Raw genomic sequence first — 17439 nt, 5'->3', positions numbered from 1 at the left:
CTGCTGGTGTACCAGATGGGGCTACGCTGGAGTCCTGGTAGCTCAAGTAAGACGAAACCCAGGGTCCTCCGTAGGTGATGGCTGCAGAGCCCCTGAGGGATGTGTCGTGTGCAGCGGGTAGTTGGCAACATGATCAGTTGATCATGGTTGAGGGAAGTAAAGCTGAGGGAAGTAGACATTTTACTTCTGTTTTTCCCAAGGGTGATGGTTCTGGAGCAGTCTCAATTCCCCAGGGGAGACACAGTTTGGCCATCAGTTGCAAGTGTGAATCTTACACTAAGGAAGCAGCATCTGAGTGTATCCCCTGTGTAAATCTGTAGTGACTCCCCTGCTGTGCGCTAGGCTCACTGAGAGCAAGGTCCAGCCCCATGGAGGTTACACACGTATCCAAGGGCAGAGTTCTCGTGGGACAAAGCACTTTCTTAAGGCAGTGCCCCCTCATCCTGCTTCCTACTCTAGCCCCATTAGGATAAGCACATGACTAACCACACAGGGAGGCTTGTTGTTATACCATGGCCTTGCCTTGCTGATCCCATCTCACAGAGGACTATGGCATAAGCCTTAAGGAATGGTCTACAGGTGAAAATTAGATCAACCTAGCTACATTGCTCAGGCTGTGAAAAATGTTGTACCTTGTACAATGTAGTTAGAGTGAGCTAACCCCCACTGTTGATGTAGGAGGGTGAGAGAATTCTTCCAGCGACCCAGCTACCATCGCTCCGAGAAGTAGATTATATTGACAGAAAAACCCCATCTGTCCATGTAGGAAGCGTCTATGCTATGGCGCTACCGGGGCACAGCTACAGCTCTGTAGTTCGGCTGCTCAAGTGTAGACATACCTTAAACTGCTTCGCTGCAGGTCCTGCCAGAGCTCAGCCTATAAAGAAATCCTGAGGCTCATCGACTGTTTCTGGTCTGGACCAAATTCAGCTGTTTGTCGCATGGGGTGGAACCAGTAGGCTCTGAACCCTAATTAATGGAAGCAATATTGTGACTGTGAGGCAAATACTAATAGAACTAATAGAACAAACACTGGACAGCTGAGAGGGCTTTCCATTGTTGAGGGGGCTGAGCCTGAGTTCCTTTGCACACATGCAGCACAGAACTGGGAGAGTCTTGCATGTTCAAACAGCCCTGCCACACTGGTTGTATTTCACATAAACACACTGGGCTACCTCCTTTGCACAAGTGACTTCAGTGGTGTTATTCCAGCATTACCCTGGGCTACCTAGAGCACAATAATGTCACCCTCCTTCTCTGCCAGGCTCTGTGCAGAGGGCCCTGTCTAACACACATCGCTGCAAAGGGCATTCTGCAGAGTTCACAGCAGACAGGCTTGGCCACGCATGTGAGTCAGTGCACAAAGCACTTTCCTCAGGCTATGTCTCCACCGCAATATGAGCCCAGGCTTAGCGGATTCGAGTCAGCTGACCCACATTAGCGAACCCGGGGCTTGAGCAGCTACATTGTGTTTTAACCCTACATTAAGACATTTTAAACCTGTGCTCGAACCTAGGGCTCTGGCCTCCACACTGCAGAGCACAGACCGGAGTCAAAATAACCATATCCCAGAGTCCCTAGCGTTCTCACTCCCCCCAAAATATGGTCATTCTAGTCTTAGGACCGTGATGCACTGTGGGAAAACGTTACTGCCCACCCTGCGCATCACAGGTGGTTTGAAGCAGCTCCCTTTGCAAAAGGTTTGAGGCCTTCACTCTCTATTGCAAAGCCCAGAGGCTCTCTGTAGTGTGCTTGCAGATTGGTGCTCAGGAGAGTGTTAATGCTGACTGGAGTGGCTGTCATTCACAGGGTGGAAACAGGCTCCTGTTATCAACAGCATGTATTTCAGATTGTTTGCCTAGAGAGGACTGAGGAAGTTATCCCATGGAATTGTGGGATACTTCTAGCCGACTCCTGGAACGTGAGTCAAGCGGGGCAGTGTCTACACTTCAAAGCAATAGAGCTTGGACCCTGGGTCCCAGCTTAACTCAAGCATGGACCCTCCAGCCCTGCAGGGTCCTGGGACCCTGGGTCTAAGCCCTTGGTTAGTGCAATTGCAGTGTAGACTTGAGGGGGGTTAGGCTTGAGCCCAGGTTCAAGCATGGGCTTACTTTGTAGTGTGGACGTACCCTTAGTCACGAAAGCACCAGCAGGAGGGTAGAGGGCACTGTGCTGCTTTCCTTCAGAAGAAATATAAACCCCAAAGCCTGGTCCCTTGTGCTCACTACAATCCTGCGGCACTCTGGCTTGTCTGCATGAGACGTTACTGTGCAGCAAGCCAGGTTGTGAGGCTATGGCACACTAGCTTGCCGAGGAGTAACAGTCTGTGTGGGCATGGCTAGAATGCACTGAAAGGCCTGGAGTGGACTTCGGCTTATAACACTTTACAAGTAGTAGCCGCACTCCCGGCTTTTCAGTGCTCTGTAGCAGGGTCTGGACGGGATGTTACTGCACGGCAAGCTGGTGCACTGGAAGTCACACCCCAGCTTGCTGCACAATAATATCCCACATAGACCAGCCCTTTAAGGGCCAATTCAGAAAAGGATATAGCCCCCACATGCTGAAAGGTCTTTGGGCTCCTCAGTACCTTTGAGGATCTGGGCCTTAGGTCTTAAGCACATGCTTATGTGATATGGGGTCTGTACAAACAGTGTCCTGGCCAGATTTCCACTTGGTTAATTCCCATCTGCTACCTGAAGTCTTGCACTTTCATTTGGAGATGGGGCCAAATCTCCAACTGTGTAGCCCCACGGACATCAAGGGAGCAATGCAGTAGCCGAGGTTCTGGCTCACTATTCCTAAAATGGCCTTGTGGTGTTGTAGATGCTGTTAACAGCTACCACATCCACTCCAGAGGAGATTCTGTTCAGAGGGGCCTGTCCCTGCCTTACCTCCTGGAGCACTGTGAGGATTTCTTCATTAATGTCTGTAACATGTCATGAGAGCCTTTGCTGAAACGCCCCAGAGAAAGGAACATTGATGACTATTTAATACATAAGCAGGCGCTCACAGATGGCCAGCTGCGATGAGCTCACACATATAATTACCGAAGAAGTACCTGACCCAGTTACAGACGGTCTGTCCTGCTAACACAGCAAGGACGGGGCAACGGAGAGATCTTTATGGACAAGTATTTAGCGTTCCTCCAGCATGTAGGGTGACCAGATGTCCCGATTTTATAGGGACAGTTCTGATTTTTGGGTCTTTTTCTTATATAGGCTCCTATTACCCTCCACACCCTGTCCCGATTTTTCACACTTGCTGTCTGGTCACCATACCAGCATGAGCGCTGAATAAAAGCGGCTTGTGATGAAAAGGGCCAGATTCTAAAATGCTCTCCCTTTTTCTGGCACTGAGTTCAGAAATCAAATGCTGGGGATTAAGGCTTGAGCGCTGAGCCAGCTGGGGCCTTTTTGGTGTAACAGGCTGTATGTCCCAAGCCCAAATATGTCCCACTCCCACTTTCATTCTTCCTCTGCACTCTGTGCGTGATGTTATTCATCCTGGAGAGGCAAACGGGAATTGAACAAAGCAATGAATCCACCTTGAAAGCTTGTGAGAGCCATGCTGCCTCAGCCCTTAACTCTTCTAGGGCTGTTTATAAAAGATCACATTCAGTAGCACTTTTGGGTTCCTAGCTTTCCCCTCCCCAATGATGGTGACATGAAATCACCTTTTGTGCTGAACAAGAGACTACTTCACAATGGCACTGTCTGATGAGCTCAAGGTAACACAGATTGACAAGGGCTCGGTCACCCCGAAGGCCACAGCTGCAAGGCTGCTGGGCAGTCATATGATTCTTCTTACATTTAACTAGCCCATTTTGGTGTGGTTGAGTTTGGCAGCTAAATTCCCCAAACATTCTGTCCCCACTGAGCGTGCTCCAGCACACTCAGTGGGGACAGAATGTTTGGGGAATTTAGCGTGCTCCAGCACACTCAGTCCCTGCATGTGACCAGGCTGCTCGTGTGCCAAGCCCACAGAGTGACAGAGCATGTCCCAGCCCAGGGCTACAGGACTCAGGACTTTCCCTGTAATGACAGCGGCTGGCTGCTCCAGGCTGGGCACTAGAAGTGAGAGTTGGAAGCCTGTCTCCTTGGTGTCTATGCCCAGGCAGAAAGGAGAAGAAGGGTGGGGAGACTGGGGCAAGGGGCCAGAGGGATGGGAGGAGCCTGGGACAAAGAGCCAGAGGAGTGGCTGGGAAAAGGAGCTGAAGGAGGTAGGATGGGGGCCCGGGCTATGGAGCTGAGGTGGGGTCTCAAATTGGGAAGTTGGGCTGAGGCAGAGGGTATCTGGGAGTGGGACACAGAGCCAAGGGGGAAGGGGTGAAGGGGAGACTGGGACTAGGACAACAAACTGAGGGGGCTGGGAAGAAGACTGGGACTGGGACAAGGGTAGGCGGGAGGGGCCAGGAGCAGACGGGGTCAGACTTGGGTTACTTCCTAATTGCTAAGGGCAGGAGGCTGCAGTGTCAAAGTTCTTTGTGTGTAATACACGTTGAACAACACGGTAGGTATACGGCTCCCTCAGTGACATTCCAGCGCTGACCAGAACTGATTGCCTCCTCTCGTCAGTGACTGGACCTTCCGGAGGCCAGACCCTCTCCCCGCCCCACCCCCAGCAGCATCCCTTAGTTGTCAGAGTTACGCTCTCTGGTCATTTGGTGGGGGACATTCACAGGTACACACAATAGCATAAAGCATTGCTGGAAGGCTCTCAGCCCCAGACTTCAGCATATGAACCAGGCACTAATGGTTGGGAAAACTTGCCCCAGGGGCAGGTTATTCGGTAATTTGCCACGAGGGGGATTCTTGCACCTTCCTCTGCTGCTGGCAGTGGAGTGGCTGGACTGTGGGTCTGGTCCATGCTGGCAATGCCTATGGGAAATGTACACCACATTTCCATCAGTGTGACTGAGGGAAGCATTTGCCCACCAGCCCTACCTGGCATGCCCAGAAGGCCTGCAGGCTAGCGCCACAACTCCTTGCTGCCTGTGTCATCGAGTGGTTAGGGCAGAGGACTGGACACTAGGACTCCTGGGCTGTGCTCAGCTCTGCCCCAGACTCGCTGTGCAAGCCTGGGCGAGTCACTCGCGCACTCTGTGCTGCATTTCCTGCAGCTGCAAAAACCATAGTCCCTGACCGTGCACGGAGGTGTGTGCACCTGAGTGCCCAGGTGCCGGCAGCGCTGCAGTGAAGCCCGGGCAACTTGTAGCAGGGTCAGGCCCACTTCTTTATGTGCTTGTTTAGTTGGTATCAGCTGGGTCCATTGCAGCCTCTAGTGGCACGGGCATTGGTTTTTACACAGCACAGCTTCCTTGGCACCACGTCAAGCCCCAAGTACTCGGCCCAACAGTGACTCAGCAGGCGCCAGACTCCCGCTCCGGCCCAGCCTGAGGGCACAGATGGGCCTTTCTGCCTGTGCTGAGGGGCATTCGGGCTTGCTCTAGGGATGGGGTCTTACTGATGCCGGCCTGGCCTCCTTCTCAAAGATTACTGGATGTTTGCAAGGGGCTTTGAGATCCTAGAACGGGCGTGACACCTTGTTAATTGGCTCTGAAAGAAACCCAAGGAAATGGGTGTGCAGGGCACTCAGTCTCAGAGCTGCCTTTTTAAGGTGTCTTCTTTACTGGGATGCAGCAGAGATCAACAGGATTTAGGCCTGTGGTTTTCCTCCAAGCTTGTCTCTTATTTCAACTCCAGCATGGCTCTCTTTGTCTTATGCTTAGCTGGCTGCCCCAGGCTGCCCCAGAATAGTCGAGATCTTTAAAGGGCCAAACTGCATGGACAGATCCTGCGACCAACTCATTTAGTTGTACATGCATCCTTGTGTGGCACAGCCTCTGGTGGTTTATGGGCCTTTCATATGCCTTCTGCTTAGGCGCTTCCTCTGTTTCCCTGAGCAAGGGCTTTGTGAGTTTGGGGCGTTCAAAGTGGCTGCCATCTGGAGCCTGGGTTTACACATCTCACTCTGGCACTCCCATGGTTAGAGCCTCTGCAGGTTTTTGATAAAGCTAGATGGTCATATGGGCTCACCACACTCTCATAGACTTGTGTCCTCCAAAGCCAGAAGGATTCCAGCAGCTCATATGCCAGGCTGTTTTGTGAGTGGAGACTGATGGCCAGTCAGAATAGGTGTTTATTATTTATGGCAGGTTTACTGTGGGCTAGATTGTACCTTCAGACTGAGACCTGAGCAAGGCGAGATTTATAAATGACACCACGCCGCACCCCCTGGAGCATCCAAGGGAGGTCCTATGCTGCAGAGACATCCCTCAGAGGCACAATTCCCTTCCTGGTTCCTCAGGCTGCAGCTTACTCCCCCATTATGTCTGACCAGCCACTCTGGGGGGGAGTGGTTGGGAGCTTTGGCTCTGCTTCTCCTCTCACACTTCCTCACCCATGAGGATTGCAGAGGGTAAGGGCTCCGTACCACACCAGGCTTAATCAATCTGTCTGTCGTGTGCTTACACGGCCCTCATCCCCATAGTCTCAGAAACCCTGGACCCAAGATCCAGGTAGGCTGAGCAAAGCCATGAGGTGTCTTACTCCTGTGCTAGGCTGAGTAAGACAAGGGCATAGTAATGCTGCTCTGTGATTTAGCTTTATTAACCTACTGTCATTATGCATCATAGGCCCAACCCACGGCAGGCCTTCAGTGCATTGAGCTCCTGCAGGATTTGTTTCTCTAGTCTCAAAAAATAATACAACTATTTGGATGTAAAATAATGATTGGGTGAAAAATACCAAAAGAACTGTCAATAACAATCTGGTTGCTTTAGCATATTGTCCTTTCTGGACATCTCCTGCAGAGTTTCATAGAGGAAAATCAACTTTCTATAGTGCTTGTCATACCATCCTATAGACTTTAATAGGGAATTCTATCCCCGCTACAGAATTCTACAGGACAGTTTAAAAAAACTATGGAAAGGACCTTATTCGCTATTAAGCTCTGTAGGTTTGAGAGTCCTTTCTATAGAAACTTCTTAATTCCTTGTTAAAATCTACAGGACATACCCATAAGGACCCAGGTGCCCCAAACATATGCTTCACAAGAGGGGATTTTCAAACCCAAATTGGTCAGATGTCTGAAAATCCCTTCCTACAAACATACAATACAGTTCACTGCAGCTAGCATGTCTGTCGGGCTCCAGGCATGTCTCTGGTGAAGGAATTGACTGCAGGAGGCAACTCCTCCAGGAAGAGTTTGAGGAGTATGTAGCCCTGATTCTGCTGCAAATTGATGACCTCCGGCAACTCCCCTAGACTTCAGCACCCTGGAGGGTCAGGCCCCAAAGGCTGCACCTAAAATAACCCGGTGATCAAGCAAAGCAAACAGTCTGCAGGTTGTCTGAAGCAGAAGAGTTAATTGCCCTGAGAGTTATTTCTAGTAACATCTTTTTTTAATTGCTAAGGGTTATATTTAGTCCCCTATGTGAACCCAATTGAACAGGAGTCTTCAGTTACTTCTGAACCTGGCACAGCTCTGATGCATCAGCACCTGCCGCTGTTATTTTGCTGATCTATATTAACAACCAACAACAACCCAGACCATAATCTCCAGTAAGACCAGCCTAGTGCATCTGATTTTATAGCTATGAAGTTGACACTTCTGCATCTTATTGATGTTCAGATGCAGATCCACGTGCTTTGAACCCAATCAAGAAGATCTTTCTTCACACAACTTTTTCTAAACATGGATGAGCTCGGAGCTGTCAGCTCCAAAGGCAGATTTGGTTTCAAGCTCTGCAGAGACAGAATTCATTCTTGGCGTTGAGACAAGTTTGGCACCCACTTTGGGAATGGTGTGGTTGGATCCCTCCACTGTGAAATGACTGTCTAAGTCAGTGTCAGATGTACCCTTAACAGTCTCAGCTTTATTTCACTATGGCACTGATGTTCGGAGAGCTGGGTAAAGCCTTTGGCATTTGGAAACTGTGAAATGCTCACAAGAACACAGGTTACTTGCCACAGTACCCTGAGTACTTCCAAAGGTAATTTAAACTTTCTTAATTTAGCAGTCACTTGTGAATAGTTTTATCCTCAGAGGAGGGGCGGGGCGGGGGGGGGAGAGGCATCTCTGAAATGAGGGATGCAGAAAAGCCACATTAAATAAATGATCCTGGTGCAACTGATTTTAACTGTGGATTTCCTTTTGTCAGTGCTTAGGCAAAATAAGCTGGAGCCCCCTATGTATAAAAAAAGAGGGGGGTCCAAGCAGGGTGTTGTCTGCAAGGGCCCTCAACTTGAGAGCTTGGTCCAAAAGCATCTATATATGTTGCCCCTTGCATGCTGCAAAACACATCTATTGCCTGGCTTTTTTTTTTTTTTTTTTGGAGGGGGGTGGTTTGGGGAGAGTCTCAGTGCTTGCTTTTTGTCAGGCCATTACTGGTTGGGGGAGCAAGATGAAACCAAAGGATCTGTAGTGATAATACTTATATTCGTAAATATTGCCAAGGGTGCCCTGAGCAGCAAAAAGGCAGCTGCTCTGTTATCCTTCATCTCTTAGAGAAAGGGAAATAAATGCCATGCAAAGTGACCCTTCGGTTTAGAGATGGGTTTGAACTGCAGGGTTCAGCCCTGGATCTGATCCAAATTACCTCAACGCCCAGTAGGGTTCAGACTGAGGCTTTGAGTCCAACTTTTATCCTGTTCTGAGCTATCTAAGGGCCAGAGCCTATGCTCTTCTCCTAGGGCCCGATTCTGTTCCCACTGCAAACAATGGGGGGTTTTCCAGACTATAGAACTAATGACCCTACTGCTGCTCTCCTTGAAATCAATGGCAAACTATCCCCAGGCCTTCAGTGGAAGCAGCACAGAACAATGGAGGTTTTGATGTGGCTTGTAAGCAAAATCCACAGCAAGGGACAGGCACTGCTCCCTTTGGAGCAGCTGGACATTGTTTCATTAAAATATTTTTGCATTAAAAAAAATTATTTTCCTCAAAGTTGGCCAGTTTTTCATTGAGAACCCTGGAAATTGAAAAAAATATCAGTAGAAAATGTTGTGAGCTTTGGTAGAGATTGTCTCATTTTTGTTTTTGAAAACTGAACATGTTTTATTGAAAATTGTGTATCAAAAACCGCACATTTGGGGGGCAGGGGGTTCCCGTTTTTTGTTGGAAACCCAACAAAACTTTCACTCGTTTAAAAAAAACTATTGTAATGAAAAATTTTCAAAATTTCCCATGACAAATAATTGTTGTTTTTTCTAAGCACGGAGTGAGAGGCGTTTTGCCTCAAGTAAGAAGAATGCCCCTGCACACAGCCAGTGTGCCCACTGCTACACAAAATAGTGGGGGATGGGAGACAGAGCCCTGGCACCACCTCTTCTCCAGGTGTCCCCACCCCTTTGGGCTCAGGCCTGCACTCAGGGAGTGTAATTCTACCTGGCCCTCACTCGGGATCTCCTTGGACCCTGCCCTCAATCCAGACCCTGTAGGGCCAGGAAGGGTCTGGGCCTGAGCAGCTGGGGGAGGTCATGGGTATGAGCTAATCCAGAGGTGTTGAGTAAATATCTCCTTTCCAGATGAAACATTCCCTCCATATACAATCGATAGCTGCATTCTTTGTCTCCAGACACTGAGTCAGTGATCCTGGCGGGCCAGTTTGCCAAGCATCTGTAATTTTAAAATGCCATCAAGGCCCTCCCTGAGAAGCTGGTTCTGAACTGCTGTTTGTAAAGGGATCTGTCACATTCCCAGCATAGGGCCTGTTTCTACTTGCTGTAAATTTTGCCTCTGGCTTGAGCCTAAAAAATCCCTCCTCAGACGAGTAATCCTTTCACACAATCCAGTCACTCCAAAGGGCCTGCCTGCATGAGCAACCGCTACTTGCCCGAGTGAAGTTTGGCAGGCCAAGGCCAGATCTCTGTAACCCTGAGCTGTATAAATACATTCTTATTAATCAATAACAACCGTTCACACTGAAATTGCTTTCTTCACTGTCTTTGCAGTTTTGAGTGCAATCCCACAATGATAGTAGCAAAATAAATATGCACTGGGGAACCCTGGGGCTACAGATTAGCATGAGGAGGACATGCCTGTGAAGGTGCTGACGCCCAGTAAAATCAATTTGCCTGGAGGAAAATGATAAAAGCTAATGGCACTGCTTGCTTGTGAGAGGGTCTTTCCCCTACTGGGAGTTCTTTTGAAAGGCAAAAATGAAACCCAGCCTGTTGATTAATGAAAGTGCTTATCTGTGATTAACCATCATTAGTATTATAATTACATTCAGGTTTTTTCAAAAGCACCTTGTGACTTCAAGGCCTAAATCTCATTAAAAGTCAATTGCACTTTGGCACCTAACAGTCAGGTCCTCAAAGGTTTTTAGGCCCCTAATTCTCAATGGGAGTTAGGCACCTAAACCCCTTTAAAAATCTGCACCTAGGTGCCTAAGTCCTCTGGAGAGAGTTGTGGTGGATTCTCCATCACTAGAAATCTTTCAATCAAGACTGGATGTTTCTCTAAAAGCTGTGTGTTATATTCATGGCACACATACTGAGAAGTTAGATAAAAAATATGCATACTCTTGCTGGAAGCTTGCAACATACCACTACTTTCTGTCTTAAAATCCAGAATGAGTACCATGATCCCAAGAGAGAGAAAACAGGCTGCTCTGTAAGGCAGCGAGAGGCACAACTCACCCCACCTTTCTTTAAACTGGACCTTTTCAGACTGACTCTGAATGTACACTTTGAGGTTTCCTTACCAAGCCCCCTAGCCTGCCAGCAGGACTAACAAGCCCTCCACAGTCTTAAAGTGGTAGCTTGAAATTCCCATACAGCCCTCAATACTTCAAAATATGCTCTAGATCAGCCACAGCTACTGGATTTGAAAAGTAATTAATTCTGGGAAGTTCTATGGCCTGTGTTTTGCAGGAGGTCAGATGAGGTGATCACAACGGTCCCTTCTGGCTTTAAAATCTGGGTATGAATCTAAGTCACTTAGGTGCTTTGGAAAATTTCACCCTGCAGTGATATTACACGGCACAAGAGCTGCCCAACAGGGCTCGGATTTTTTCACTAATAAAACATTTTAATAATTTACATGAAAAGTACAGCTGGAAATGATCCAGCTTTAAGGGGCTTGTGTTGTTACAGAATTAATTTTGAGGCTAAGACTTTCCAAACAGTCTAGGGGGGTTGAGAGATGCCTGGTTCTTGTTAATTTTAATGGGAATTGGGCATCCAAACCGCTTGGACCTGAGTATCTAATACTCATAATAAAGGGAACTTTTTTGTGAATGCTTGTTTGTAACACAAAAAACCTGGGCGTGTTCAGTCTTGAGAAACGAAGACTGAGAGAGGGGATGACCAGATAACAGTCTTCAGATATGCTACGGGCTGTTCTAAAGAGGACGGTGATCAATGGTTCTCCATGTCCACTGAAGGTAGGACAAGAAGTAATGGGCTTGATCTGCAGCAGGGGAGATTTAGGTTAGATATTAGGAAAAACTAACCAGAAGGCTAGTGTAGCTCTGGAATAGGCTTCCAAGGGAGGTTGCGAATCCCCATCACTGGAGGTCTTTAAGAACAGGTTGGACAAACATCTGTCAAGGATGGTCTAGCTTTACTGGGTCCTGCCTCAGCGCAGGGGGCTGGCCCAGACGACCTCTCAAAGTCCCTTCAAGCCCTGCATTTCTATAATATTATGATCTTTATCTCTGATTTATTCATGGATGTTTAGTATTGTTCTCAGCATCCTGGCCATTTTTTGGGAGGGTGGCTACTAAATCGCCGTACATGAAAGGGGCAATCTAGGCAGAGACCTGTTAGATTATGGAAAGGGTGCTGCCTCTCACAGCACCTCCCCAGCTGAGCAGTCTGTGCATGAGAACCATGTGGGTATTTTGTTAGGACTGCATCTCACAGCTGTTTCTCAGAGCATAGTGTATAGCTGGCTGCATTTCGGAACGGCTTCCTGAATACATACTGTCGAGCTGAACTTTTCATTCCGTTGCCTTGCTTGAAAACAAAAATAAATCACTGATACCTTGGCTCTGGGCAGTTATTGTCAGTTGTGCTGCTAGCATATGATATCTGTTTGTTTCTCCTTTCCTAGGCTGGCAACCTATAACAGGTTTTGCTCTTTATTATGACCGTATCAAACGGTGGGGATGGAAAATGCGCCCCCGGAGAAGATCAGGTTCTCAAGTCCCAGGGGAAATAGCACCAGCTCCAACAAATATAAAGAGGTGCCTGAGTTGCATTTTCAAATGGACTCCTCTGAACCTAGCATGTGCTGCAGGGAATAAAAAATGATCCCTGCAGCGAAAAGAAATACTGTCCAGTTCTCTAGGCCGGGGCAGCCCCCTGAGCCTGATGGATTAAGTGGGGAGGGGACCTTCAGTGACTCTGAATGCAAAGAAGCTGCTTCAGAAAAGAACAGCCACACACCTAGCCAGTCCCCAGGAGACCCCCTAAAGGACACATCGGACTCCTCTGTCTCCTCTTACCACACTGCTCTGTGCTCAGAGGGGGCTGAGAGTTTTAAGGACTGCACGGAGTCTCTGGAAGACGAAGGGGACGCTCTGTTAACCCAGCCGCCTGATGGTGACCCAGATGATGAAAGCGACCTGCATTGCAAGAACAAAACTGCACCGGTGAGCCTTCCTGAACGGAGCCCGGCTGGCGTGAAAGGGTTCTGGCCAAGCGCTTCTGAGGACACAGCGGGGCAACTACATGGGACGCTAAGCGATTTTGACAAAGCCACATGGGAGCTGCCTGATAAGAACAGCAAAGATGCTGGTGATATTTGTGCTGCTGCCTCTGCAGCCGTAGTTCATTCAGCTTTAAATAGAAGCCGGGCTTCAGGGGGGAGTTTAACAGCCACAGCTGAGAGGACCTTGAGCCCCCAGGCAGGCAGGGAGTGTGCCACAAGCAATCAAGTTTGCAGATACAGAGGCTACCTCAGTGCCAAGGAGAAGCAACAGGTTCAGATGTCAATCACAGGCCCTGCTAAGAATAGCTCTGCTCCAGGGTACAGCAGCAGGATGGGTCTAGCCACAAGAGAGCTGCAGCCTGGAGGCGGTGGGTCTAAATATTTGGATCCACCTTTACGATTCAATGCACCGAAACCCAGGGAGATGTTCCTCAAAGTGCGCAATACGAAGGGCAGCAGAGCTCCTGTGATTAGCAAGGCCTCCTACCCCCAGTATTGCGCTGAGAACTCCAGCGCTGGGAGCGACTCCGAAGAGGCTGATAATGAAGTTCAGAAGCTCACTGCTCTGTCGTTCCGGAGCCTCTCGTGCCCTCACGGTGGTTCCCTACATATGTACAGTTCTAGTAACAGGACATCATCTAGCTTGTCCAATTCCTTGTCAGAAGACAGTAATGGAATGAACAGGTGGTCAACACGTAATGAGCTGAGAAAAGCAGAGGTGGTCAGCCAGGCAAAGGGCAGCAGACAATTCCCTGCTGGCAGCCAAGTCCCAGAAAAAGATCCGCCCAGTTACTCATTCGGGAAGGACCCGCTCAAGTGTGTTGATGTGGCTTTGGAAAGTGCCGACGGCAAAAAGGGCCACTCCAAAAAGAGGACTGTGCCCAAGAGGCAGATCCAGCTAAAGCAGAGAGACAGGAATCAGATGAGTTTCCTCAGAGCAGGGGACTGCACTGCTCATCAGCCCTTTGCAGCACCCAGGAACAACCCCTGCCTGAAGGGCAGGACCATCAGCGATGAATTCAGGATAAACTACAAACAGTTTATGAGAACAGCGTCATTAGACGACTCGTACAGCAAAACCAGGATGGCCTCCTGCCTGGTGAAAAATGTGCTGGCCAAGAAAATGCAGTATGAGCAGAGGATCAGAATGGAGCAGAAATCGATGCAGGGCAGCTTGACTTCTTCTGTACCATCCTCCGTAAGTACGGACCTTGTGGGGGATTTCACGGAAGGGAAGTCAAGTTCTCTGTCCAAGTCTGACTGCAGCTGTTCAGCTGAAGATCTGCAGAGTCATTCAATGAGTGAAAGGTCTGAGTCAATGAGCCAAGAAAGTACAGATGCCATGCGGCCTACCAAAGGGGTAGTGCTGAACGAGCAGCAAAGGGAAAATGTCTGCAAGCTGAAAAAGACATTCAATGAGCTGAATGAAAGACTGAAGTCTCAAGAAGCCACCCAGCCCAAGCCACTCCCCATCTTGGCAGATGATATGAACGGGGATTCAGGTGACAGCAGGAAGCAGGTTGCCAGAGAGAGGAAAGAATACTGGAGAGCTCGTGCCCTGTTTGAATCCAAGCAGGCTGAGGTGAAAGGCTTGGGTGTCACCCCGACGTTTTCCAAAGCACAAAAGCCATGGCCCAGTTTGAAGCAGCGAGCTATCAGCAAGAACGAGCACACGTCACGGAAAGAGGAGAAGGTCCCTTTCAAGCCAAAAAGCTTGGTGGTGCCCAGGGATCCAGCCAGGAACATCTTCACGTCCACAACGCAGGAGATGAAACTGATCCCACATAGCAAACCCGAGCAGCAACAGAAGATGCTGAATGTCTCCAGGCAGCTGACTCCGGAGGGAGGTGCTGAGGAGAAGAGGCCAGCAGCAGTGCAGAGCACCAAGCATTCCACTCTCATTTTGCCCACTTCCTGCAGATCACGCAATGATGAGAAAAGCAGACCCCCTGAAGCATCATGCACTCAGAAAGCCAAGAAGACAGAGAATAAAGGGAAGGGGCGGATACATCAGCCCAGGGATGTCAGAAAGTTAGTTAAGAACACCTATAGCTTGTGCTTTAAATCTTCAGACAGCTTCAATATAGACCAAGAAACCAACAGTGGGGATAGTGTAAGCCTATCAACAAAGGAGTCCACTGCAACCTCCCCTCTGTTTATACACTGTACCTCGGTGTGTCGCAAAGATGATGTGCAAACAAAGACCCATTCACATGGAAAAAACCGGGAGCAGCCGCTGAACTTAGATGTGTCAGCGGTTTCCATACCAGATCAGAGAGCGAGTGACCTGCAACACAGTGCCACTTTAAACCCCATCACTAAGCCCCACGTGGATGGACCTGCCAGTCTTACTGAAAGCAAATGCACTGCAGTGAGTGAATCTTCAATGCACATCACTCAAATTCAGTCCAAGAAGAAGGTTGTGGCTGGGAATGAAGAACCCCAACTAAAGCCTGAAAATAAACAAGTGCATTATGAGAGGAGTGAGCTAAATGTAACACCATCTTCCAAAGCCACGAGGAAAGCACCTCAGATGGAATCCCAGCTTAATATCAAGGTCAACAGTTCTCTTTCCAAGCATCCACATAGAACACAAGCTGACCACTTCCCTGCTCCAACTTACTCAGCTTCGAATGGAAGGGCTACGAAAGACTCATTGACACAAGCTAATTGCAACTCACTAGAAAAAAGTGAAGCTGTTCTGTTTCCATCTTCAGCCTCTCCTAAGGACACCAAGAACTGCACTGACATCAATCACAACACTGCCAGGCCAGGTCACAAGGAGTCTGAGTGGCCATTTCAGAAGCATTTATCCACTGAGATCATCTCATTGACACCTCGCAACAGTCAAGACTATTCTGTCAGTCCAAAAGAAGAAAACAAGGTCTCCGAATCGACCAAGGAAGGCTACAGACATCTACAGCCCATAAAGTCAACAGTGACAAGTACCCAAACATCCCATACAAACATGCCAGCAAACAATCAGTCTGCTAACAGTTCGCATCAGCAGAAGGCCCAGAACAAAATGTTTGATGCCCCCAGGCCGTTGGATAGCCAAGTGTTTGTGCCAGCAACCCGCACGTCTCCAGAGTGTGCCAATTCCAATACCCCCTTGAGATCAAAGGAATACAGCGAAGGAACCAGACTACCAGGAGTTCCTTCTGCTGCACCATCGCCCCCAGCTGGAAAGCTCCAAGATCAGAGGGAGAATTGGGATCACTTGAACAGACAGCAGGCAGGAAACGAGCAATATTTCACAGCCACCCATGCTGAGAATGCCAACTATTTAACGATTCCTGTGAAAGCCCAGAAACCCGAAGGAGCTCCTAAGCCCTTGGTGCCCTCCCATCCACACCACACTTTGGTCAGTTCCAACGTGTCCTTCCAGCCAGGCAGGGAAGCACCCATGAGCACAATGAGCAATGAGTCTCCTCAGCCGAAAGCACCAGAGGGCAAGACAGCCACGGACCACGCCGTGCATGACCAGCCAAGCCATGTCCAGCCCCACTGCAGAGTCAACGACTCACCCAATTTCCTGAGGAGGAACAATGGCATTTCACCGGGCAGCAGAAGTGCCCCTAGCCCCACCAGGTCTTTTGCTCCCCAGCCCCAGGCTCACAGGAAAATGCTCGTTGATCCAGACAGCGGGAAGTGCTACTACATGGAACCTCCCAGACAGCCGCAGCTGAAAATGCTCTATGACCCAGAGACAGGCCAGTACCTTGAAGTGTTGATACCACCAGTCCCCTTGGCATCACATAGTAGGCTTTACCCAACTCCTTTCAACCCACTGGTCATGAATCCAGGGGTTTATGGACCGCCCTACATACCATATCCGGGATTCCCAGGGTTTCCTCCTCCTCCTGTGACTGTGCCATCCGTCCACCCCGATCTGCCAAACCAACAGCCTGGTCAAGAAAATACAAATGTTACTGAAATCTTCAGCCCTGGTCCAAAAGGCGAAGCTCCACCAGCTACTCAAGCCACCGACTGCAACTACATGGAGAGTTTATATTATATTCCTACTGGGATGAATTCAAGTCCTAGCCCTAATCAGCCTTTGTTCTCCCCAGCTGCAAGTTTCAGTCCTTCCATGCCGGAGAAAGGGCCCTTGTTCCGGATGTGAGACCCTCACCCAAATGAACCTGCAGCACACGGAGGGTTAAAATGGTGGGTTTCCCCTCAATGAATGTGTATTGCGTATTTATTTCTGACTATTCGTACTTGAAAACAAGTCAAGCCTACAGCAGTCCCCAAGATGTGGTGGAAAAGGAGAGAGAGACCCACTGCCTGACCCTGCTGGTTACACTTTGCTCCCCTTGTCCAGATGTTTGGGCTTCCAAAGCAAATCAGAGGTAACAGTGCACCAAGAAGACAGCACGGGGCACATCACTTCTGGTTCATCTCATTGGTTTCTAATGAGAATGAAGAATGCAATAGCCAGACTAATTAAATGTAACCAGCCCTGACCATCCTGGTGCTCGTGAAGTCAATGGGAATTTTGCTATTGATTTCAAAGGGACCAGGATTTAGCCTAGCAGCCTCTCATCCATAACTGCTGATCTGTTTCTTGATGCACAGAACAAACTATTCTAATGCTGGGCCTGATCCTGGGAGGTGCTGTTCACCAGCCACCAGAGTTATATGTGCTCAGCACTAAGTGGATCAGGATCGGGCCCTGTGCCAGGTAACAATCATTTTATTTTGGTTTTTGCTTACTCTGTATTGGTCGGATGCTGTCCAGGAGAAACCCACTCTTTCGCTTTGAAAGACAAAACT

The 17439-nt window shown here is 48.9% G+C and overlaps 1 protein-coding gene across 1 annotated transcript; it reads left to right on the top strand.

The window, feature by feature from the left end:
- Window positions 1–12256: 12256 nt before the first annotated feature.
- On the top strand, window positions 12257–16813 carry PROB1 (proline rich basic protein 1; the record flags this gene model as incomplete). The annotated part of the gene is made up of 1 exon (XM_084635662.1): window positions 12257–16813. The coding sequence occupies one exon, from the start codon at window positions 12257–12259 to the stop codon at window positions 16784–16786; it is 4530 nt and encodes a 1509-aa protein (XP_084491788.1). The 3' UTR covers window positions 16787–16813.
- Between the last annotated feature and the right edge of the window lie 626 nt (window positions 16814–17439).

Source organism: Lepidochelys olivacea (genome assembly GCF_965140295.1).
Source record: "Lepidochelys olivacea isolate rLepOli2 genome assembly, chromosome: 8".
Taxonomy (NCBI): domain Eukaryota; kingdom Metazoa; phylum Chordata; order Testudines; family Cheloniidae; genus Lepidochelys; species Lepidochelys olivacea.
The sequence above is the reverse complement of the archived record's forward strand: the minus strand, read 5'-3'. Positions and strand labels throughout refer to the sequence as shown.